At 38.2% G+C, this 25,090-nt stretch overlaps 1 protein-coding gene across 3 annotated transcripts; it reads left to right on the forward strand.

The window, feature by feature from the left end:
* Window positions 1-861: 861 nt before the first annotated feature.
* On the forward strand, window positions 862-23,864 carry LOC127456227 (transcription factor RFX4-like). Of its 3 annotated transcripts, none has more exons than XM_051724614.1 (18): window positions 862-1,000; window positions 3,409-3,495; window positions 3,787-3,847; window positions 4,754-4,877; window positions 5,757-5,818; window positions 6,255-6,468; window positions 7,005-7,082; window positions 7,171-7,334; window positions 9,005-9,105; window positions 9,656-9,714; window positions 9,862-10,006; window positions 11,275-11,369; window positions 11,985-12,102; window positions 14,489-14,608; window positions 15,638-15,799; window positions 16,289-16,454; window positions 16,579-16,717; window positions 22,386-23,864. In XM_051724614.1, exons 1-18 carry the CDS (start codon window positions 958-960, stop codon window positions 22,656-22,658), a joined length of 2,211 nt encoding a protein of 736 aa, XP_051580574.1. In that variant the 5' UTR covers window positions 862-957; the 3' UTR covers window positions 22,659-23,864. The 3 variants fall into 3 exon arrangements, with proteins under 3 accessions (XP_051580574.1, XP_051580576.1, XP_051580575.1); XM_051724616.1 differs by having other exon boundaries at window positions 16,328-16,454; XM_051724615.1 differs by having other exon boundaries at window positions 15,641-15,799.
* The last annotated feature ends 1,226 nt before the right edge of the window (window positions 23,865-25,090 follow it).

A 25,090-nucleotide genomic window follows, 5' to 3' on the forward strand; every position in this document is an offset into this window, starting at 1 on the left:
TGTAGGCACTCCATCATAGCCCTCCCTGCCTCAGGCTCTACACTTTTACTTCCCCCCTTTGTGGCTACGCTCTCCTCCCAGCACACTAAAATAAGGTTGCTTCAAGGAGAGGGAAGGGAGGGGGTTCACTCTGGTTCTCTTTGAGTTGACAAAACTTCTTTCCAGTTTAAGTTTTGACATTAGCTGTCAAAAGTGGAATGGGGTCAGATACCGTCAAAGATGGCAATGAACGTGATTGCAGGGTTCTATGATATTTATGTCTTTCTTTTTATTTTATTTATTTGGATATTAATTAACGAAACGCTCACACTCTAGTTTCCATACCTATTAGGGACGACACAGACATCAAAAAAGTTCCGCAATGGGCCAAAAAGTGGCCCTTGGATGGAAAACTTTAAAACTAAAACAGTGGGGGCAGAGCGTGTATGTGTGTGAGGAGGGGGTATGAAAACGTATTAAATGCTATAATGGGAGACGGGGAGGCCACAGTGCTGGGATTGCGTAGATCTAAGCCTCTTTTTTTTTCTGGGAAGGGAGCTTTTCTTATTCAAAACAGCCCCACAAAAGACTTCCAGTGAGCCTTGCCACATCCCCATCTGACTCGAAGCCATTCATCAGCCTTCCGAGCCTATCAATGACATGTCCCCCATCAAGGCTCCTATAAAATCAGCCCCTTTCCCATGAAACATCAGCAAACATTTTGACGGCTCTGGCTTTCCCCCTGCTGGATCTCTGGAGTCTATGACCCCCCCACACCATTCATCCATCCATCCACCCACCCACTCCTAGAACCCGCACCCCCACCTCCATCACCACCACCACCCTCTCCACGGACCTCACATCTTATGCATCTCTGCAGCGGGCAGTTCTCTCGGAGAGACGGAGGGAGCTGAGGAGGGGGAGTCCTGCACGGAGCCATTTTCTCAAAGGAGCCCCTGGAACGTTCATGGGAAGAGGATGCATTGTGGGCTGCTGGAAGAGCCTGACATGGATTCCACAGGTTGGTTCCTGCTGCACCGCCATGACATTGGGATGCTTGGGAACTGGGCTCTTTTGGAACACAAAACCTGGGCCTTGGGATTCTGTGACCTGAGATTGGCATCAGAAAAAGTTATTTAACTTATAAACAATTTTTTCCCCATCCGGAGAACTCTGTGCCTTGAATCTAGTACACCAAGAGATAAGTTGGCATGTTTTGGGGCCTTGTTTTATTGCTAAGCATGGGTGTTCTCCACGAATTTGGATTTATGTGAAGTGGACGTTGCTTTTAAGGAGATCCAACCTGGCCTTAAATTGAAAATTGACTCAAGTTAGGTCACACAGTTAGAAGTTTGTCTTCCAGCTTGAAAGTATTCTAAAAAGTTACATTGTTTAGGACCTTTGCGCGACTAAGTGATGCACCTGCTAAAGCCACATTTTTACTGGAACTATGCTCAGTAGCCTACCATTTGAAAATAAATATAGGCTACTAATTGCCTCTCCTGGACACATAAATGAAAAATACAACTTTATAATTCGTAAAAATTATTTATGTCACAGATGTCTTGCCCTGGTGTTTAAAACTGAAAATAATAATAATAATAATAATAAAGAATAATAATAATAATCTAGCCTATATTTACGTTAACTAGCAGGCTACAGTTTTCGTTCAGAAAGCAAATATTCCGCATGGTTATTAATGAAGGCATCCTTTTAGTCAGGCTATTATTATTTGCCATATTTGGTGTCACATTTTCTCTCTGTCTGATATTCAGTGCTCGACGATAAATGATCTCAGATCCGTCTTACCTTTAGATTGGATTTAATCCAATTATTTAGAGCACTACTTAAACTGTTCACGGAGCAAATGATTCAATTACAGACTGTGGATCTGATCGGAACTGACTGAGACACTGACGAAGAAAACTTGGATTATTAAAATTTGGAAAAGGAATTCGATTGTTGAGCTTCAAAACAGCATCAAACCGTCAAGCACCAAAAACAACAACAACGACCACTAGCCTACTATAATAGTAGGCTTAATAATGTTTTAAATGTATAATATTATATTAAATTAAAAATGGTCGTTTAGTTGGATTCCAATGCATGTTGACAGTCATTCATTAAACTTTACACATTAAACAAAGTCACAGAAACTGTTTAGACGTTTTGTTATCATCATTTATCAAATATATACTGTATAATGCAAGGGAGATGTTTAGACATTTGTAAACCTGACTCGTTTAACTAATTCGTCATATTTCCAATCGTTAATAGCTATTATAATTTTTCGACCAGCTTTTACCCTTAATTGTACGCGCGCATAAACTCCAAAGTGCAATAGTTTTAGTCAATATTTTTATGAGAATGTAGATTTGAGCATATTCATTATTTTACCAAATGCAAATTTGCATTCATAAAAGAACATTTCCATCCATTTTAATCCACTTCTCTACACTTGCTGAAATGAAAACTCGCGGCTGTGTGATTGGTTAACTGTCAGAATTTAGTGAAATAACTTTTCATCCTGTGAAAGTTAACTTTCCCTATACTTAACCGCCATCTGATGCATCAGCAGCACTGATTGCCCAGCCGACTCGCAGCCTTGGCAACCGCTGCTATGGTGATCGTTGTCATGGCCCGTGTGGGGAAACAGAATTTAAATAACTTCGAATCGAATCATATTACAAGTGTTTCAGTCTTGTGATGTAAGGACATCAGTTACATAGCAGAAATGAGAATGGCGCTAAAAAGCTTCTATTATGACGACACTGAAATGGAGGAGTGCGCGCGCGTAATCAATGGAATGTGCGCGCGCCTAATTCGCCTCGGGAACAATGCGGGATTCCTACCGTTTTGCTGAAAACATTTCAAATAGAATCCCAGCTGCCCAACGATCCACACATTAGATTGTAATTGAATTGCACCCGTCATTATTATGCCCCTCAACTCTTTAGGCCGGGGTTGCAACGACATGCAGCCATGTTTTCTGATGTTTATTGCACCCAACCACAAAGTGGATGTTGACAGTTAATGTGAACCAGAATATATGTAATTTACTATTATTTTAAACACTTTGGCAAAATGTTTCAAGCTTTGAGAAATTCGAAAAAGAATATGAAAATTGTTGTTTACAAACCACATCGCAGTTCATGCACCTGTTGCGTTTGCTGAAGGCATAATATGTTCATTCATGTACGCTAATGTTGTAATGTATTTTAAAAGACGCTAAATAAAGTTTAAGATGAGTACAACGTGACAAGATGATTGGGAAAGTATTTTTCTTTAAATTCAACAAACGGCTTAAGTGGCTATAGGTGACAAAAGTGTGTATAAAGTGTTCTAACAGAAATATTTTTTTTTTATTATTTAATTTTTTAAGTACAGAGAAAACAACCCTAAAAAATTATGTATTTTTTAATTTTGCAGAGAGCTGGATTGAAAGATGTCTGAACGAAAGCGACAGCAAGCGCGTCTCCAGTCACACGTCTATTGGAAATATGTCAAACGACGAAAGTAAGTATAAACAAATTAATTAATTTTAAAAAACTGAATTAATTTAATTAAAAATGAATGTTATTTCCACAAATAGCATGTGAAAATGATCTGTGACTGAACACCCCTTAAAAAAAAATATATATATATATATATATATATATATATATATATATATATATATATATATATATATATATATATATATATAAATAAATACATTTAACTACTTTATATACCATGCAATATGTATAATCATTTTAATTTTAGGAATCATTACTGAACCTCATTTTGTTTTTCTCTCTATAAAAGACGAAGAGAAGGAAAATAACCGGGCATCTAAACCACATTCAACACCTGCCACATTACAATGGTAAGTCAAATTTTACACATCACTCGTTTTCATTCTCTAAACCTGAAACTGTTCAGCTGAAGTCTTACAGGACTGTTTTTGAACCGTAGTAAAATTATGGACAGTTCTGATTTAGGTAGATATGCTATTTCAACTTCAGTCTGTCAGAATGTGCTTCTTGAGTTGGAGAAATCTGACCATTTATTTTCAGTGCTCATTTCTGTAAAAATATCCTAAATGTTTTTACTTGCTGCATCCTTTTATATTAAATCATTCATTTTTCTATTCCAAACAGATAATAAACATTTATCATTAACTAGGTCATTTAAGACATTCAGATGTTTAAAACTTTGTTTAAAAAAAGATTTGCAACCTCACAGAGAGATAATTAAAATGTTCAAATCTCGAATTAAAGGATCAGTAATTCATGCAAAAACTGTTTACATGTTACCAGACAACATAACTTGAAATATTACTTGTCCATCTTGCATACCAGCAAATGAAATGAAAAACGTGACTTAGTAAAGGTTTTCTCAAACATCAGATTCAGATTGGTGTGGAATAACAAGACAAAAGTCCTTACTATTTTTTTTTTTTTCAAGACATGTTATATACATTGTTGCTCTGATTTGGATATATTAACATTTTTGATTAGTACTGGAAGCCATCCAAACTTAACCACTCATTTGTATTGGCAGAAACTATGTAAAATTATTTCTAAAAAAAAAAAAAAGTGCCTGGAGATCACTTGGAGATGCACAATATAACAAATTGGGATGCTATGTTTGTTTTAGAACTTTAGTTATGTAATGTTTCACACAGACATTTTTTTTTTTTTTTTGTCTAATACAGACATATGATATGTATTGGAAAGTGTCTGTTTATCTGAGGTTGATACCCACTGACTGAACTGTGTTTTATCATCAGGTTGGAGGAGAACTACGAAATCACAGAGGGTGTTTGTATTCCTCGCAGTGCACTGTACATGCACTACTTGGACTTTTGCGAGAAGCATGATTCTCAGCCGGTCAACGCTGCTAGTTTTGGGAAGGTACTTGCCTGCATTTAGTTTGAACAACTGCTGCACTCTTCATTTGGCTGGCTTAGAGTCTTTGTATGATAATTATGTTTTGATGTAATGATGTAATTCAATTAAAATGACTTTGTCTTCAATCAAAGACCATATAAACATACATTTTCAAATGAAAGAGGAGGGAAAACATCCGTTGAATAAAAAGCATGACATAATTCTGGGTTTTATGAAGAGCCACAGCCAGTGGTCTTTTCTTACACCTCTTCTGCAAACTCATAGCTGGACAATGTAAACAATGAACATGTTCACCCTTGTTCCCACAACCCCTCAACCCACCTACTCATATAGCCACCCCTCTGACACCCTTATCCTGCTCCCCTGGGTCCTGTCGGAGGATATTGAAAAAGAGAGGGGGCCTGGATTAATGTGTAATTAAAGGAAATTTGGAAGGGTGAGATGTTGCGGAATGTTAGATCAGTGGCTGGAGCAGCGTGGGGTGTCCTTTAGGAAGGCTTCATTGATTTAGGACAAAACAGAGAGAGAGAGCTGGACCTGCCTCCCTGTCTGCTCATTTATCAAGCCAAGCCTGACAGAAATTGCACAGCTTGGCCTCTTTTTTTCATCCCACACAATAGAGAGCTTCACTGTTTGCAAAGTTTTCTGCACCGGGAGCTGGACCAAGGAGCTAGTGGACAAAAAGCAGAGCGAAAGAGAGAGAGAGAAAGATTGACGAGAAAAGAAATGTCACTGGACATGTTATGAATCTGACGAGATGATTGGGAAGATATTGTTCTATAATATAACAACACAGCTGAAGTGGCTAGGTGACAAGAGATGCCTACAAAGAGTTCTAACAGAAATGACAACTTTTTTTTCATTTTCACCCAACCCAAACAGATAATACGACAACAGTTCCCTCAATTAACCACACGAAGACTGGGAACCAGAGGCCAATCAAAGTAAGTTATGACCGGAAGGAATATTCCGGGTTCAATAAACGTGTCTCACTATAACCTCGATTTTTGATTTTTTAAAAGAAAAGGATGGATGAGTCCAAATAATTTTTTTGTGGTAATCAGTATTATGCCACAAATGCAGTCGATTGAGCTTAACTTGTATTGAGCCCGGAATATTCCTTTCAATCAAAACGTTTGTTAGATCACGAGAAGTGTAAATTAAGTCAAATATGTCCAAACTTTTGATTGGTAGTCTATTTTGTACAGTCAGTGGTACACTCCTAAAGATATTTGAAAAGTATAGATAACCACATCACCAAATAATACACACAGAACAGATGCAAATACAAATGTTTTATTTACTAAAAGTGGCAGTGCAAATCTACCTGAAAGTGCAAAATCTTCCTAATATTGGCTATGCCACACTTTTCCCTCTTAGGTATCACTACTATGGAATCGCTGTGAAGGAGGGCTCCCAGTACTATGATGTGATGTACTCCAAAAAGGGTGCTGCATGGGTGAACGAGACAGGCAAGAAAGAGGTCACCAAGCAGACAGTGGCGTATTCACCACGCTCCAAGCTGGGCACTCTCCTGCCAGACTTTCCAAATGTCAAAGACTTAAATCTGCCCACCAGTCTGCCAGAGGAGAAGGTAAACAGATCACTAAAACCTCTAAATGCTAACCTCTACTTCATCCAACCCCCACCCCCCTCCCCTCCTCCTGTCCACAAACCACCCCTCTGGATCCTGCTTTCATGGGACTGGCGTACTTTCCCTGGGCCTGGATTTAGATGAGGACCTGGAGGATTTATGTTTTGGTTCCTAGCGAACTCTTAATCTTTCGAGTAGATAATAAGATCTCGCATTGGACAAAGGATGGGCACTAGCTGTCTCGCTTTAAAAAGGCGGTTGTAATTTTAAATGGTTTGTGAGTTTCTGATCTTTAAAGCCTCTTTTTATACACTGATTTGGCCCGGACTTGCAATAGGCATTGTTCGTGAAAGCTTTTTTGTTGTTTGGTATTTGTATCTACTTTCACAGTGTTAGTCTCTCAGCTTATTTTTTTAATGCGTGTCCATGAGTCAGAAATGAATTTGGTATGACATCATTATGTGTAAAAGCACTGAGGGTTTTTTGTGAATTGTTCTCTATTAGAAAGTGTTACAAAAAAATATTTTCTCTAACAGGTCTCAACTTTTATCATGATGTACAGAACCCACTGCCAGAGGATACTGGATACAGTCATACGTGCCAACTTTGATGAGGTAAGACAATTTATTTTCCAATCATGCATTTTGGAATTATTTCTTCTATTATGTGTTATCACAACTCTTATTTTATTTGCATGAACAGGTCCAGAGTTTCCTGTTGCACTTTTGGCAAGGCATGCCACCCCACATGCTGCCTGTCTTGGGCTCTTCCACAGTGGTGAACATAGTAGGTGTGTGTGACTCCATATTGTACAAGGCCATCTCAGGGGTGCTCATGCCCACAGTCCTCCAGGCTCTACCTGACAGGTTAGTCCCTACCATTTCTGCCTATCACTCTTGAAGAATTATGCAACTTGGATGCTTGATGATGTTGTGACACTTGAAATTGTTCCATTATGTTTTCTGTCCAAAACAAGGGTTGTTGTCATGCATGCCTCTCTGGAACATTTGAGAACCTGTTAAAGTCACCATGAACCAGTGCATGCAACCTATTTAACTACAAAGTAATTTTGAGTAAAATAGGATATTCAACAAGGAAAAAATTTAGGGAGGAACTTGTATTTATCCAATGGGAATTGATTGACGTTGTCTTGATATAAATACTTGGTAACACTTTACAATAAGGTTCCATTTGTTAACATCAGTTAACAACAGAAGTTAACATGAACTAACAATGAACAATTCTTTTACAGCATTTATTTATCTTAGTTCATGTTATTTTCAACATTTAGTAATACATTTTTAAAATCAAAAATTTTATATGTTAACATTAGTTAAAGGGATAGTTCACCCAAAAATGAAAATTCTCATCATTTACTCACCCTCATGCCATCCCATATGTGTATTATCTTCTTGGTTCTGTTGAACACAAATGAAGATTTTTAGAAGAATATTTCAGCTCTATAAGTCCATACAATGCATGTGAATGGTGGCCAGAACTTTGAAGGTCCAAAAAGCACATAAAGACAGCATAATAGTAATAGTAAAATAGTAAATAGTAAAACTTCAGTGGTTCAATCCATGTCTTCAGAAGCGATATGATAAGTGTGGGTAAGAAACAGATGAACATTTATGTTCGATTTTACTATAAATTCTCCACCTGCCCAGTATGTGGCGATATGCACAAAGAATGTGAATCACCAAAAACAAACTAAAAAGAATGTGAAAGTAGAGATTTAGAGTAATAAGGGCTTAAATATTGATCTGTTTCTCACATATCGCTTTCATATGTTTCTCAAAGACATACATGTCTTAGATGGCATGAGTGTGAGTAAAGGATGAGAGAATTTTCATTTTGGGTGAACTATCCCTTTAATCCACTATGAACTAACAATGAACAATTGTATTTTTATTAACTAACATTAACAAAGATTAATAAATGCTGTATAAAATATATTGTTGGTTGTTAGTTCATGATACCTATTGCATTTACTAATGTAAATGAATTAAAAATTATTGTTAAGTGTTACCAAATATTCTTTGAGACTACGAATACAAATCTATTTTTTTTTTTACTTGTATTAAGGAGTGAATTTTGATTTCATGTTGACTTTTAGCACCTAACACCTAAATGGATATTATATTTTACATCCAACATCAACAGACACCTGTTGATGAACCCCTAACCATTCCACCAAGAGCAATTTTCCCTTTACTCATTTACATTTGTATTCAAGCTAAATAAATACCATCCTTTCCACAGAGATGAAAGACCATAACTAGCATTACCTGACTATCGAGAGTTAATTAACCACGGGAATGTAATACCACACCTTTTGAGATATCTATCTTTTGTACTTATAATTATACTGCCAGAAGCTTTCCTGTCAATGATGCATGAATACTTTTTTAATTACACAAGACAAATAGTCATAAATTGTAAATCTTAGACATTTACGTCAGAGTGTCTTTTCAAACGATACTGAAGTACTTATGGAATGTTTTCATGTTCTTGTTTGTGTATTCCAATAATGTAGCCTCACTCAGGTGATCAGGAAGTTTGCCAAGCAGCTGGATGAGTGGCTGAAGGTGGCACTACATGACCTACCCGAGAACTTGCGCAACATAAAGTTTGAATGTAGGTGCCAATCAGTGTTGGGTGTAATTCAGTTACAAAGTAATTAGTTACTGTAATGTAATTATTATTAATCAAAAAAAAGTAGTGTAATGCATTAGATTGTAATCAGATAACAGTTACTGACTTTCAGTTAATTTGATTACTTTTAAATACATTATAGGGTTATGCTTATTTATAATATATCATTTATTTTTGTACAGTACATGAATTATGGCCACATAACGAGTCACTGTGAAGAAGAAATGTGAGGTGCTGAGTGTATGATAATGAACAAGAAAGAAATATAGACATTATTTTGAATGTGTTGAGTGGAAAAGTGTTTTAGAAACTAATTTAAAAGTAAATTAATTAGTAATGTGAATACTTTTCCCAGTTAAGTAATTAGTAAAGTAATGTTAATTAAATAATTAGTTATTTGGAGTGAATTACTAATTTGAAATAACTTACCCATCACTGGTGCCAATATACTCAATACTCGCACAAACATTGAGCATTTGAATTTTGCTGATATTGCAAAGCTGTTTTCACACAAAGACTTTGTTTTCCCCAGTGTCAAGACGATTTTCCCAGATACTTAAACGACAAACATCATTAAACCATCTCTGCCAGGTAAACAACAATTTTGATGTATAAAACTCTTTCTCCTCTACCCTTTTCACACAATGAAGGGTCCTCTGTAATGTTTTCACAAATTTACAGGATCAGTAATAGTCCAGGCCAGAATTACAATTTAATTCAACACACTTGCTCTTGCAGGCCTCTCGAACAGTGATCCACAGTGCAGACATCACCTTTCAGATGTTGGAGGACTGGAGGAATGTAGACCTCAACAGCATCACTAAACAGACTCTTTATACAATGGAAGAATCCAGAGAAGACCAGAGAAGACTTATCATCCAATGTAAGGGGCAGTCTGATATTCAGTATGATGTGGGCTCTCTAAAATTTGGCCTTCCACTAGTCTTGCGTAGCCAGACCTTTGACTACGGCATAGGTCTGGGGTCTGTAGCAGATTCAGTTGGCCAAGAACCGCACATATAGACAGTAAAATCCATCTAATTTACATGTTAAGTGACCAATCACAGTTGGTTGTGTCATTTCAGGGTTTTTAGGAACGGGGTAATCGGAGATGTATCATGTCATAATAAAAGACTGACATGGGTGCAAATATAATTTATATAATGGCGCATGAGTCTCCATGAGCGACTGCACAGAAAACACATGGGAGAATAGCAGAGAATGTGTAGAGAGTCTAAGTACAGCACAGAAAACCTCATCACAGAATTTCACAGACATAACTAAAGTAAATAAAGCAGAAAATGATGCTCTGCTCGTGGATATTCACTTTACCTCCTGCTACGTGCCATGAAACGAAACACTGAATATCTTTAAAAGATTGCCTGGCAAACCTGGCAAACTTGGGCAAATTCTGTGATTATTGTGTCCTCAAAAGCACTCATTCTATCAACTCGAAACCTTGTGAGCACAACTCGGCTTCCAGGAGGACTGATAAACCATCCTGTGTGTTCTACTCATGGAAATTCCATCGAACCAGCAAATCAGATTTGCGCTGAGTTGATCAAGAAAGCGTTTTCCAGTTTTGTGTGCTATGTGCATCAGACGCTTAGAGAACGGACTGTGGCTATGCCATCTGAGGCTGAGACTAGTCTTCCACTGATGCATTTCAGGATAGGATTTGAATTGGAAAAAGTATCAGATAAGACTTAGTTGGAAGGTATTTCTGGACAGATTCTGAATTATTAATCTAATGTCAATGCCTTTAGCAAGAATTTGTGAAGTGTGCTTATAGTTTGTTCATTGATGCAGCTTTACATGCAGCGATGTGGTGAAACACCCGCTGGTTGATGTTTTGCACCAGTTAGATCTCACACAGTAGCAGTCAACCAGCACTGAATCATTCCCACGATCATGAGTGCTGAGTTTTAACCACAGACACTGAGAGGTGAACCCTCACAGTTTGACACCCTGAAGAGCAATTCAAATTCATTTTAGCATCAAACCCTCACATGACTGATCGGGTCATAGTTCAAAGATTCAGTCATGTCATCCTCAGAAGAGATTAATCCTCTGTCCTCTTGTTATTTTCTCCCCTAACTCAGAGAATATATTGTTAATCTGTCCATTTTCTTCTGTGTTTCTTTTTTTAAGTGTATCAAGAATTTGACAGGCTACTGGAGGATCAGTCGCCCATTGAAGCCTACATTGAGTGGCTGGACTCTATGGTGGATAGATGTGTCATAAGGGTCAGTACACAGTCCATTAAATGAATTTTCTTCTTTGTTTACAGTCTTTGTTAAGATGAATATGATAGTTAGATAACTAGATATCTCATTGTCTAGAAAAGATGGTTAGATAAAACAACTTTTTGAACTGGCCGATGATAAACTGCCTTTAATTCTTTTTCCATTCCTATAAGTGTTTGTGACTAAATCTAACCTGAGATAATACATTTCATGAATTGTCATACATTTCTACTCTAGCCCTTGTCAAGCACTGTTTGTGTGTCCTTCCAAGTCAAACTAAGTCTGCAGGTGTCCAACCCTGTAACTCTAAAGGCCATCACAACATACTTAAGACTGTTTGTGATTCAATTCCCCAACTTAATGATGTCTGATGTCTTCATGGCCCCTTTTTGCACCCATTATAGTCCAGATATGGGCTTGTAAATCTAGTTGCCATGGGAACTTCTACTACCTACCAGACAGTAGTTCAATGGGAGGGTATTTTCCTAAGGGCAAATCAAATAGTTGACTTGTTGACATGTTTTTCGTTCTTGGGGGTTAGACCCCAGTATGGACCCAAAGGTTAAAGCTCCTCTGCCTTGCCACAGGCTTTTCTCATGGTAATATTCCTTTAAGGTGGTGGGGAAGAGACCCGGATTCCTGAAGAGGTTAGCACAGCAGTTCCTGCTCATGTGGTCGTGTTTCGGGACCAGGGTTATCCGGGATATGACGCTGCATAGCGCACCTAGCTTTGGTGAGTCAGGCAAAGCTGCAACGTTCTGTTACAACCATCTAGTCATGTCGAGTAGATATTTAACTCGAGCATGACTGATGTGTGCATTTTTCATTTCCCTTTTGATTAGTAGCACCTAATAAACAAACAAACAAACAAACAAACAAACAAAAAAAAATTCTAGAGCAAATAGTTTTCCTAAAAACTGATGTCCACTTATGTGGGCAGCGGGACTAATTTGTGAAATTTTAAATAAAACCAAGCAAATAGAAAGTCAGATTTTTTTCATCAAATTGTTTTATTAAGTTTTCAGGAGTGTTGGCTTTGAGACGTTACAGACATTACATCAAAAATTAGCATAATAAATTATTATTCAAAGTAATGGCCAGCATCATCCAATCACTGCCAACCATGTTAAAATAAAATGATACATTATAAATTCTGAATCTATGTACTCATTATCATTGTCCCATGTCTAACAAACACGTTGAGTGGTCCAAACATCATCTGCAGCCTGATACTGAACTTTTGGTCGGATTTTAGGAGAATGTACTTAGCTGCATAGAGAGCTAATATGATGCTCCCTTGCTCTCTATTTAGTGAATGACATAAACTTGTCTGTCTGCACTGGTCTCAGAACAGTTCGAAATGCACCTTGTTTTCAACCTACATCTATAACTTTTTCAGCTTTTGGATGAACCAATTTATTCTCAATGTGAAAATGCACAGTGAATATAGGAGTGCATTTACTATTGTTAATGAAAAAAAACATATTGTACAGTGATATAAAAATAAAATATAACAACATTTATATTAAAATAAACTGAAATAACCCACAGATGTTTTAATTTTGAAAGATATTCAAAATAACTAACACGTTTTTTTCAACTTTTGAGGGAATAATGTCCCAAAATACATGCATGTGGATGCAGGTCGCACAAGGTTAATAGATAGACTAACAAGTGATTATTCAGGAGATGGAACCTAATACTTAATTTTACATCAAGGATATCCCCTTTTTTTAAAAGGTTGAATATTGTATGTCATATGGGTTCGAAAAACACAAGGATGACAGAACTTTCATTTTTGGGTGAACTATCCCTTTAAATAAAAATTTCTCAATCCACAACAGTCAAGTCGAGTAAGATGGCAGCTTGGATAACTCTTGGCTTACACCACCTAGCTGTCCAGGGCAAAGTAACTGAAAGAAGGGCTATAAAAGAGGTAAAGGCCCCCTCCGTACCAGCTCTGTCTGTGAATATCAAAGGCACAGCTGGTCGCTGTGTTTCGATAATGCAGCTCTCAGTAAAAAAAACAACAAAAAAACCCCCAGCTAATTAACAAAGGCTAACCCCACCAAGTGTTTCCCCCTTCTTCCCATTTTATGACCAGGCAGTATTGCGCCCAGTCCGCTGAATAGCCGCAATGTTTATTATGCACATAGTGGCTGGAGTTACTAACACAATACGAGGACTGTGCCATGCACCTTGTGAATTCTTTCCCCCTCTCATTCAGAACATGGACTCAAAGCATCATATGCTCCAGTAACTCTATAGACTTTATGGTTAGACTCTGTTGATGCTGCAAGTATGGTTGACTCAATGCTGAGCTCTTATCATTTAAATGTGCAACATCAAAACAATTTGTTCATTTAAAGCTCCCAAAGGTTTGAATTCAAATTACATTTAAAGGTGCTATATGTAATATTTGTACTAAATCATAAAATGACCATAATATGTCGTTAGAGTATTAGGAAACATGCTAAGTTGAAATACTGGCTTCTCCAATAACAATGCTACAGCCAGTATATTCTACTTTGAAGTTTCCATTCCGGGCAGAATTTCTGTTTATGTTTTGGCCTGTGTGATCCCGCCCACTGCCCACTCACCAATAGTATTTCGACACCGCCAGGTAGCCAGATTTGAACAAGTTTGCAGGCAAACAACACTGCGTGCTGCAGCCATGGAAGCCAGCAAATGAACTGGATCAGAGATAACGGATTCCATCCGACCTAAAAAGCTTCGCCATCCATCTAAAAACCACCAGAGGCGTAGTAAAACAAGGATAAATATTGGAGATATCTTTGGAAGATGGAGACAGCTTAAAGCATGGAAATCCTTTAAAATGAATGCTGAGTTGGCTAATTCTAGCAACCTGCATGAGCTTCAAGTCTGGGGCGGGGCAGACAACTCTCCAATATTTTGAATTTGGACTACAGTACCCATTTCAAACACTTGTTGTCAATCTTACATATAGCACCTTTAATCTCTCGCTAATGCGTTGTTGGACTAGATGTTTAAAAACTCCATAAATGTATTAATGCAATACTTGTTTTGGACAGGAGATTTTTTGAATTGGCAGGATATATTGTTACTTTTAATGGTAATGGGATATTTTGCATTTATAGGGTCATTCCACTTGATTCACCTCATGTTTGATGACTATGTGCTGTACCTACTTGAGTCTCTGCACTGCCAAGAGAGAGCCAATGAACTGATGAGGGCTATGAAAGGAGAGGGCACACCAGGTAAGACTGATTTGATACCAGCAATAGGCAAATCAACCCTGCTGAAAAGACCATCTTAGACCAAAATTAATATCCATGCTGGTCCACTCTGGTTTATGCTCTTGTGCTCATGATCTTTCTGGCATAGCCAACTTGTCCCCCTTTTAAAAAATAAATATAAAATAGACAATAGTTTTTAGTTACGTCACAGCCATGAACCATGATTTGCCACTTGCTAGTCTGTTGCAGGTGGTGTTAGGGGGAGGGACATTCTCATTCTATGGATCATCTGATTGGACAGAAATCTGCGTAGTGCAGGCTGAGTCATCAATTTTTATTTTATTTTCAATTTAAATTTTAAATGAGTTTATCTGGTAAATGTTAATTTTGTCAACATTGAAGAGTACAGTAGCGTTAGCAATGACCTCAAAGCTAACACATGGATTAAAAGCCACAAAACTCTCATTTTGATTTCATGGGTCTTTAAGATGCCTGGTGGGGATCCAAAACATAAAATATGCTTCTGTAACCGGTCCTGCTCATCCTGCTCTGAGCGGGACTCGAACTGGCATCAGCTGTAATGTGAGGCTTGCACACTAACAATGAGGCTAAAGGCATCAGCCCTTTGCATGCCTCTTGAGGCCAAGGGAGGGAGGTTTACACATACCAGACAGCAATCACATACCAGCTGGCTCCCGTTACACTCACCACCCTAAACCTCACTCCCATCTAGGTCACGGCACCACTGTAACCGGCCCTGCTCGACTCAATCCGAGCGGGATTTGAACCGGTATCAGCAGGCATGGGAGGCGGGCATGCTAACAAGGAGGCTAAAGGCTACAGCCCCTAGCATCAGTCGCTAGTGTGCCTCTGGTAGCCAGGGGAGTGAGGTTTATACATACTGCACAGCTATCTTGTAACAGCTGGCTCCCTTTACACTTCTGACCCACCATGCTCAAGAGGGAAAATCTGAAATACTGACACAGAAGTTTGATAACTTTGGCTCAACAAAATGTTTTTTTGTGTTTTTTGTTTTTTTATCTATTACAGCAGATACTGGGGAAGAGTTAATGCTGATGAGCTCCACTCCCACATCATCGTCACCTGGACCATACTCTCCTGCCAAATCCGTTCCCTCAGTGGGAGTACCGGCAACATGTTCCCCCAGTTCAGCCCAGTCTCCAGAGTATACCGGCACATCTACTACCACAGGTAAAAGGAGCTGAGCTGTAAAATTAAAGGAATAGTTCACCCAAAAATGTACATTTTGTCATCATTTACTCACTCTCATATTGTTCCAAACCCATATGACTTTCCTTCTTCCATGGAACACTAAAGGACATGTTAGGCAGAATGTTAGTGACTGACAGCCTCAGTCACTATTCACTTTTATTGCACCTTTTTCCATACAATAAAAGTGATTGGTGACCTAAATTTCCTTTGCGATCCACAGAAGAAAGAACGTCATGCAGATTTGGAATATGTCAGAAAATTTTTTCATGTTTTAGTGAACTCTTTTTTATTTATTTTGTGGAACTAACTCTAAACTGACTATAAAACCCAAATCACATTGCCATCACAGAAATATACTCAGTATGAAGGCTCACATTTAGCACTACAATTAACACTGCCCCATTCCATGCATCACTTAAACCTGAATCCTACAGTTTCTCTGTATATTTATGTCTGTGTATGTGCCAGGAGCTGTTCAGTCATATACCTGGTCCCTTACATACACAGTGACAACCTCAGGTGGCAGTCCACCCGAGAGCGGACCCCAGCTTTCCTGCATGCGAGGCGGACCCCCTGTACACACCCCCTCCTCTGCCCACAGGATGCCAGTTTACCCCCATCGGGATGAGCATGGGTGAGCTGCTGAAACAACCACGTCATGATTAGGAATTCATTTATCTATTGAAATAACGTGTGGACTAGTTGTTTGTTATGAAATGTTTCTAAAAGTTTGTATTCTGACTGTACCTTTTCTCCAGGTATACTGGCAGCTATAATTATAGCAGCTATGCAAACCAGCACCATCATGCAATTCAGAGTCAGTACTCCAGTTTGACCCACGAACCAGGGCTGCACACCCCTCTGCACTATTCTTCATACCACCGTACCTCTGCACAGGTCAGGCTTCTTTCACCCAACATACTAAAAACATGGGTCTCACAATATCATTTGAATGTTTCACTATTTATTATTGTTGGTCAGTATGGGTATACCCTATGACCAATTCTTAAACTTTTAGATTTGGCCTCCCCCAATCTTGAATATTTGGTAATATCCTTGGGTTATTCACATGAGCACACAAGTTTTATCATAAAATGTATAATTATGGAATTTAGTGGGTAACGTCCTAAATTTCATACCTCTGGGTCTGGAAAGAGGTTTAAAGAAGTTAATTAAAGGCATTTGCAATTCTGTGCATGAAAAACAATGTTAATTTGTCTTTCAAACTGCTTGTTTCACAATACACATTTTATAATCAACTATACTGGCCTAATAACAGATTTACAAAAGTGTGTATTCCCCAGTATTTAGGGTGGAAGTGTATTCCATCCCTGTCTTTTTCAGGGTTTGTAACTGAGAGAAGAATGCAAGTATGTATGTGAATGGTGGTCGATGCATTACAGACATTTGCATCTGAAATGTTCTGGTAACTGTGATCCACAGAGGTCTATGGATAAAGAATTCTTCCTTACCTTGGGAATACAGGCTTAACTCCCCCTGATCAGAATTACTGGTCATTTAGCATATGTATTTTAATACATAAGTATATTCAACTCTGAATAATAATAATAAAAAAAGATAGCTCAGTTAATTGTCTTTGTTAAACCTCTAGACAACTCTTGGGTTAAACTGTAACTCTACTTAAAAGCTGAATCTCAAAATGCCAAAGCAGTTACCATCTTTTGAAAGAATCTGACAAAAAAAAAAAAAAAAGAAAAGAAAAGAAAAGAAAAAAAAAAGGCTTGGGCAGTTTAAAGGCTTGGGCAGTTTGAAAAGAGTTGTACTGTTTGAAAGCTATGTAATTTTCAATAGAAGTCTATGGGATTTATTTTATTGTCAGCTACATGAAAATCTTATGTTGAATCACTTAAAAATATAAAGTACGCTGAGGGAATAGCTTGAAAGCTCTAGGAGTTACAGTTTTAATTGGTCTTGCGATGATCTAATCAGCCAATCATGTTGCAGCATTGCAATGCATAAAATCATGCATATACGGGTCAGAAGCTTCAGTTAATGTTCACATCAACCATCAGAATGGGGAAAACATGTGATCTTAGTGATTTTGATGTGGCATGACTGTTGGTGCCAGACAGGTTTGAGTATTTCTGTAACTCCTGGGATTTTTAAGCACAACAGTCTGTTGAGTTTACTGAGAATGGTGCCAAAAACAAAAAACACCCAGTGAGCGGCAGGTCTGTGGATGGGAAGCGCCTTGTTGATTAAAGAAGTCAATGGAGAATGAACAGACTGGTTTGAGCTGACAGAAAGGCTACGGTAACTCAGATTACCACTCTGTACAATTGTAATGAGTCGAATAGCATCTCAGAATGCACAACACGTCGAACCTTGAGGCAGATGGTCTACAACAGCAAAAGACCACGTCGGGCACTTTATTAGGACCAAAGTGTTCCTAATAAAGTGCTCAGTGAGTTTATACTAGCTACTGTATACCTGGAAGAACTTGCAACTGCAATTTACTAAACAGCTTGTATTGTGCTAAAATATTGCCAAACATGATTGCATAGGGCCCCCATATGCTCAGAAACGGCACTGACCATTGAGTTGTCTTTATATTGGTGGTGACAGATGGAGTATGGCTGAATTAAACTGTTTGGCTGAGGTTGTTGATGGAGAGGAGGAGGTCTGCATCACATATATTGAAAGCCAAAGCAGGTGTGATGATCATTTCCTGTCAAGAGCTCTCTGCCCCAGCCTGCCTTTATTACGGGAGGTCCATGTTGCTGAATTCCCCTCTACACAGCGGAAACAGACCCTGAAAGGTGGACTGGCTTAAGCCCAGAGGCCCTTCCTCCCCCAACTAGTTCTCTCCACTCAATGCCTCTCTACCAGCCACTCAATGACCGCCTCAGGCTGTGCAACTTGTGGCCGGAGATCTAGACGGAGAACGTGTTTATTAAAATATTGTTATTCAATGGTGTCTTTTCTCTGCAAGAACAAGAGGTCACCAAGCAACACATCTCAGTCTGTGACCCCGCCTGACTTGCTTTTTCCGTGCCACAGCTTTTCATAAAAGCTCTGACTGTGGACAGTTTCTATTTTGAGAGCAGTTATAGATTTTTACTTCCACTTATTTTCCATCAACTTAAAACGGATACAATGTCTGTGCTTTGTTTGAGAGGACTACTCTGTAGAAGGCAATAGAGAAGGGACAAATGAAGCTTATGTTGACTTCCTCACTGAGAACAGAACATTTTACATAGACATTTCTTGATCTGACATGCTCAATTTTGGGTTTGGCTTGTAACCCACAGCAACAAAAATACATTTTTAGGAGTTAATAAAAAAGAGCTATGTTTATTTAAAAGACCAGTTGTTACCAGATTGGTAGGTGTTCAAATTATGAAATTGATTGTTTATTAAGTCATAAAATTTTTTTTTTTTTACAACACATTTGTAAAATGTACACTGTCTAGCCAGTTTTCTAAGCATTGTACCTGAAAAAAATACATTTAAATACATTCACGACTCAATATATTTCCATAATGTGGCGTATATTTGAGTGGAACAGGATATTCCACTAAACAAATTAGGAACAGATTTGATTTAATCCATCAGAAATTGATTAGTCTGGGAAACCGTTTCTGTATGGCAGATGCAGTGTTTAGGAGTAAATAACTAAAATTTATGATGCAACTAACTTAACTACATTTCAGTTATGACAACTTTCGGAAAGATTTATCATGTTAATGCGGGTATGACCTGCTGATAGGATTTTGGTCTTGGCGGACTAGATCTGCTACGCTGTTGCTGCTGCTGCTGCTGCGGCAGAGCAAGTATAAGTATTGCTACTGTTAGAACATAGACAGACAAACTGTGTTAGCATGTGAACAAGTTGCTGCACAATTAGACAAACACAAGACATGCTGCATCAAGCATGTATGATGTGCTGCTGCTTAATTAGACATAAATACAATCTCCATGTTGCAGATTTAGACAATTGAAACAGGGGAGGAGGAGGGTTTCAGAGAAAAACTCTCGCAGCCTGCTGCAGTGAAACTGGCTTACTTGAAAACTGAGCAATTTAAATGTTAGACAAAGAGAGAGTAAGCAAATCCACTGGCTACCTGATTATATTTCAAAGGACCAATCAGCCTACAACATGCAAGCCGATTGGCTTAACATATCACATGTGAGCGAGCTGATTGGCCAACAGACAAGAAGTTCAAAGAACCCATCAGCTTGCACAATGTAGAGTTTCATGTCTAAATGTAGTCATTTTTCAGTAGCGTGACTGTAGCTCAGCTATTTCCACATCAGTGTAGCTTTTCCAGTAAAAAGCTACATTTTCCAACGAGTTGCTCTGTACATCACAAAACGAGGGAGTAATTAATTGTGCTCACCTAAACCCTTCTTTCTTGCTCTTATGTAGCGCTAGGAGAACCAAATAATGAAGTGAATCGGTTATTTCAGACAGTTCATGTACATTAACCGGTTAAAATAAACAATTCCTTTATATTGAGTATTGGGAAATCCAATTCATTTAAGTGAGTCATTTTTCTTTGGACAGTTCAAGTAAATGAACCAGTTCACATAAATGATTCTCTGATTCACTTGAGCCCTGCACAGCCTCAAAGAGACCTTGTCTTCTTTTTTTCAAGCAAAATATTTATTTAATTGCTGCTGTTTATTACTATATTTTGACTCAGTTATATAAAATAGGGTGTTGTTAAGTTTTATTACTGTATATTAAGGATAAAATTATGTTCAATTTAATGTTGTCCCCGTATTTGTTTAACCCTTACGATTATTAACCATGGTTTTACTATAGTAATATTGTGTTGATCTTGACTATAGTAACCACATTTTTAATTGCGGAAACCATGGTTTTACTATAGTAATATTGTTGTGCCCATGACTGTAGTAACCATGTTTACTGTAGTAAAACCATGGTTAATTTCCATTAGGGAGTGTCACCCTAATTTAATATATATAACTATTAGATGAACTGATTGCAGAATTACATAATATCTGTGACGTGACGTCTGTGGGCATGAAGTTGTTTGAGAGATTGGTTTTGGCCTACCCGAAGGACATCTCTGGACCCCTGCTGGACCCCCTTCAAACAGGTCTGTGGATGATGCTGTCAATATGGGACTGCATTATATCCTGCAACATCCGAGACCCTCACTATTAGCACTGGTGCTCCTCAGGGATGCGTTCTCTCTCCACTGCTCTTCTCCCTGTTCATGAATGACTGCACTGCAAAGGACCCCTCTGTCAAGCTCCTGAAGTTTGCAGACGACACAACGGTCATTGGCCTCATCCAAAACAGTGACAAGTCTGCATACAGACTGGAGGCTGATCAGTTGGCTGTCTGGTGCGGTCACAACAACCTTGAGCTGAATACTCTCAAAACAGTGGAGATGATAAATGATACTCTCAGGACCTGAAGTGGGACACCCACTTAGACTCCATTGTAAAGAAGGCTCAGCAGAGGTTGTACTTCCTTTGCCAGCTGAGAAAGTTCAACCTGCCACAGGAGCTGCTGACACAGTTCTACTCGGCCATCATTGTCTCTGTCCTGTGTACATCTATAACTGTCTGGTTTGGTTCAGCCACCAGATCAGACAGAAGGAAACTACTACGGACAGTCAGGACTGCTGAGAGGATTATTGGTGCCCCCTGCCAACCCTCTAAGACCTGTACGTCTCCAGTGTGAGGAAACGTGCAGGTAGAATCACTCTGGACCCCACAGACCCTGCCCACTCCCTCTTTGAACTGTTGCGCTCTGGCCAGCGCTACAGCGCACTAAGCACCCTCAGTCCATTTTCCACTTGAACAATTAAACTGCCTCAGGACTCCCCCATAGTGCAATAATGTAAATGAATATCTCAGGTACATATGTAAATTCACTCATATTTAATTCAGTAACTGTACATACCCCTACCTTGCACATACATAACCACTTGCACATGTACAAACACCACTGTGTTATATGTCCTATTATTTGTATGTCTATTTATACCTTGTTTTATATTCTGTGTCTCACTGTAATGTTCTGTGTGCACTTGTTTTTCCTATTACCGAAAAAAATTCCTTGTGTACATAAGAACACTTGGCAATAAAGCTCATTCTGATGCTGATTCTGATCATCCAATTGTTACATATCTAAAAAAAAGATTTTCTTTAAATATCTTCAATGCAGTTTGCTACTTTTTGTTTGTAGCTTGTAGTGTTGCTAACTACTTTTTAAATGAGTGGCTTGACTGTTGTTTAACTACTTCAAGTTATTAGTAGCTTGTAGCTTGAGAAGCTACAGTTTCAAAGTAGCTTCCCCAACACTGGACAGGTGGTTGGAGGGGAGGGCATGAAAAATAAGAGGACTTGGTGATGTTATACAAAAAGAAAAATTGTTTCAGAGGTGGGGCATTACAACTTTCTTTGGAAAATAAAATGAATCGTTCACAATAAGGCCAGGAATGTGTATTAAGATATACTGTATATAGGGTCAAATTTGATTTCATGTTGACTTAAACATAAAAAAAGAAGTGACTCTTGATTTGTTGTAAGATGATCTTCATGTGTGCTTCTCTCTGATTTGCAGTACCCACTCAACAGCCAGGTGTCACGAATGGAGTCTTGTTTGATGAGTGGCTCTCCCCTCTTACACTCATCCCCGGTGACCCCTCGCTGGCCGGATGTGCCCTCAGCCAACAGCTGTTACTCCAGCCCACCTGTCCACACGGCCCGCTACGGCTCTACCGGAGACATGTACTCCCCTCTGGCCCCACGCAGGAATTCTGAATATGAGCATGCGCAACATTTTCCAGGATTTGCCTATATTAACGGGGAAGCCACGACAGGGTGGGCAAAATGATTTCACCCTTCCAAGTGTCAAAAGCTGGATCAAGCAGTGGCAATTCATATTTAAAGGGATAGTTCATCCAAAACCGAAACTTCTGTTATCATTTACTCACCCTTATGTTGTTCCAAACCCGTATGACATCTCCTTTTGTGTTTCATAATAATATGGGGTTTGGAACAATGAGAACTGGTGTAAGTGAGTAAATAATGACATCATTTTCATTTTGGTGAACTATCCCGATTTATTTACATAATTACACAGAATGTATCCGAGAGGGAATGAGATGTGAGATGTTTCATAAAAGTGTTCATTGATGTGGACAGTGTTTACAGTGAAAGCTGCCAATGAAACTCTTTTTTTTAAGCGCAATCATTGTGAGAGTGCAAAAAGTCAGTGTCCCAGTTGTGCCTTTCACCTCCTATTTCTCATTTATTTCCTTACGAGCATTAAAAAGCACTCTCTCATTTCCTGTACTAACACTATGATCACTGACCTTGTTTCAAAGTAAAAACGTATGCATATCACCAGGTTCTTTCACCACAGACCAAGTGTTTGGTGTCAGAGTGCTCTGTTAACGACACCACAGCATTCACTTTTATCAAAACCAGTTAAAAGTGTGCTACTTTCCTGGCATAAACATAACAGATTCTCAGCAGAGGAACAAGGAAGAAATATCTTTGTTTCATTCCAGAATGCTGTTTGGACAACTGACAGAAGAATATAGACATCATCATAGCAGTTCAAACAAATAAGGGCCACTAATGTCAGTACATGTTGCATATGTAAGTGAAAATGAGATTTTTCATTTTACACACTTGCTGACTTAGCCCATGCTGTACAACCCTGAAAGTTTGGCTTGTGCTCTTTGTTACAGGCTATATTAATTGTGGGAGAATATTAGAGATCTTTTCTGTAGCTTTGTAACATTGCATCTGTGTCCCTTTGCATTGTCATTCTGTGTTTGAACTGTATATCCAGTTTTGTATGATTTAGAAACATGAACAAATTGTTAACCTAGGTTTGTGTGTTTTTGAAAGCACTCAAAGGTACTGTGGACCTATTACCCTATGGGTAGGAATAAAAAAAGAAAGAATATGAATATGTAACATTTATTATCTTTAGTCACATTTTCTTGTAAATAAATGCACCCAGTAACTTCTCTGTTACCATGTAAATGATATATGTGGAATTATTTGCTGCCACATAAAGATTTTTTAAAACCCATCATGAAATATGTCTCTTTATTCTGTGTTTGATCATTTTTTTTCAACACTCAAGAATTCTTTGTACACCCTTTGTACATACATGGCAACAAATTAGGCCTACTGACAGGACGGACATGAAAACATCTAATCACCTCAGGTATTATTGCATTTTCTGATGTTTCTGAAAGGCAGAGGCTGGGTAGATAAATCAAAAGAATGTGAACACTATTTAAATAATCATTAACACAATTGATACTGTGACTCTCAAACTTTACATTTATTTGTGCATGTGTCAATGTAAATCTTAACATGCAGGTATGAATTGTGTACAGTGAACCTTTCCACCTCTGCACTTTAAAGGAATATTATATGCTCAATACAAGTTAAGCTCAATCGACAGCATTTGTGGCATAATATTGATTGCCACAAAAAATAATTTTGACCTGTCCCACCTTTTCTTTAAATAAAGCAACAGTCTGGGTTCCAGTGATGCACTTACGATGGAAGTAAATGGGGGCCAATCAGTAAACATTAAAATACTCACTGTTTCAAAAGTATAGGCTTAAGATGCAAACAACGTCTATTAACATGATTTTAGTGTGATACAATCACTTACAAACCTTTTCTGTGTAAAGTTATAGCAAATTTTACAGCTTCTTTGCCATTACAATGTAAAGTCAACAAACCCTAAAATGACTGTAAAAATGACAATTTAAATAGCTCAAATAATGCATGAGTTTTAACAGAAGAATTAATGTAAGTGCCTATATCAAATTATAAGCTTCACATTTCTGTATTTAAACCCTCCAGACATTGGCCCCATTCACTTCCATTGTAAGTGCCTCACTGTAACCTTGATTTTTGCTTTTTTTTTTAAAAGGAGGGATAAGTCGAAATAATGTTTTGTGGTGACCAACATTATTCCACAAATGCTGTTGATTAGGCTTAACTTGTACTGAACCCGGAGTATTCCTTTAAAGAAGACATTAAACCAAAATATGCATTTAATATGATTATATGTATAATATAATCCTATAATAAATAACATAAATATGATTCTGTAAAAAATGGAAACTTTGATTCAGTGTTCTGGTAAAGCATAATGCAAAATAATCTTGTACTCAGATTCAAGTTCAGAGGATCTTGATATTTTCCTGGGAAATATGGAGTCAATCCTTAGTTAAATCTAAGCTCTGAGCTCTTCAAATGATATGCACAAATATGTCCTATACTGCATTA

Source organism: Myxocyprinus asiaticus, chromosome 18 (assembly GCF_019703515.2).
Source record: "Myxocyprinus asiaticus isolate MX2 ecotype Aquarium Trade chromosome 18, UBuf_Myxa_2, whole genome shotgun sequence".
Lineage (NCBI taxonomy): Eukaryota > Metazoa > Chordata > Actinopteri > Cypriniformes > Catostomidae > Myxocyprinus > Myxocyprinus asiaticus.

Bases quoted from the DNA above. Each gene is read 5' to 3' on its own strand.
- LOC127456227 (XM_051724614.1), top strand. From the start codon at position 958: ATGCATTGTGGGCTGCTGGAAGAGCCTGACATGGATTCCACAG. The intron at 3,496-3,786 runs GTAAGTATAAAC...TCTCTATAAAAG, and splicing joins AAATATGTCAAACGACGAAA to ACGAAGAGAAGGAAAATAAC. The intron at 7,083-7,170 runs GTAAGACAATTT...TTGCATGAACAG, and splicing joins TACGTGCCAACTTTGATGAG to GTCCAGAGTTTCCTGTTGCA.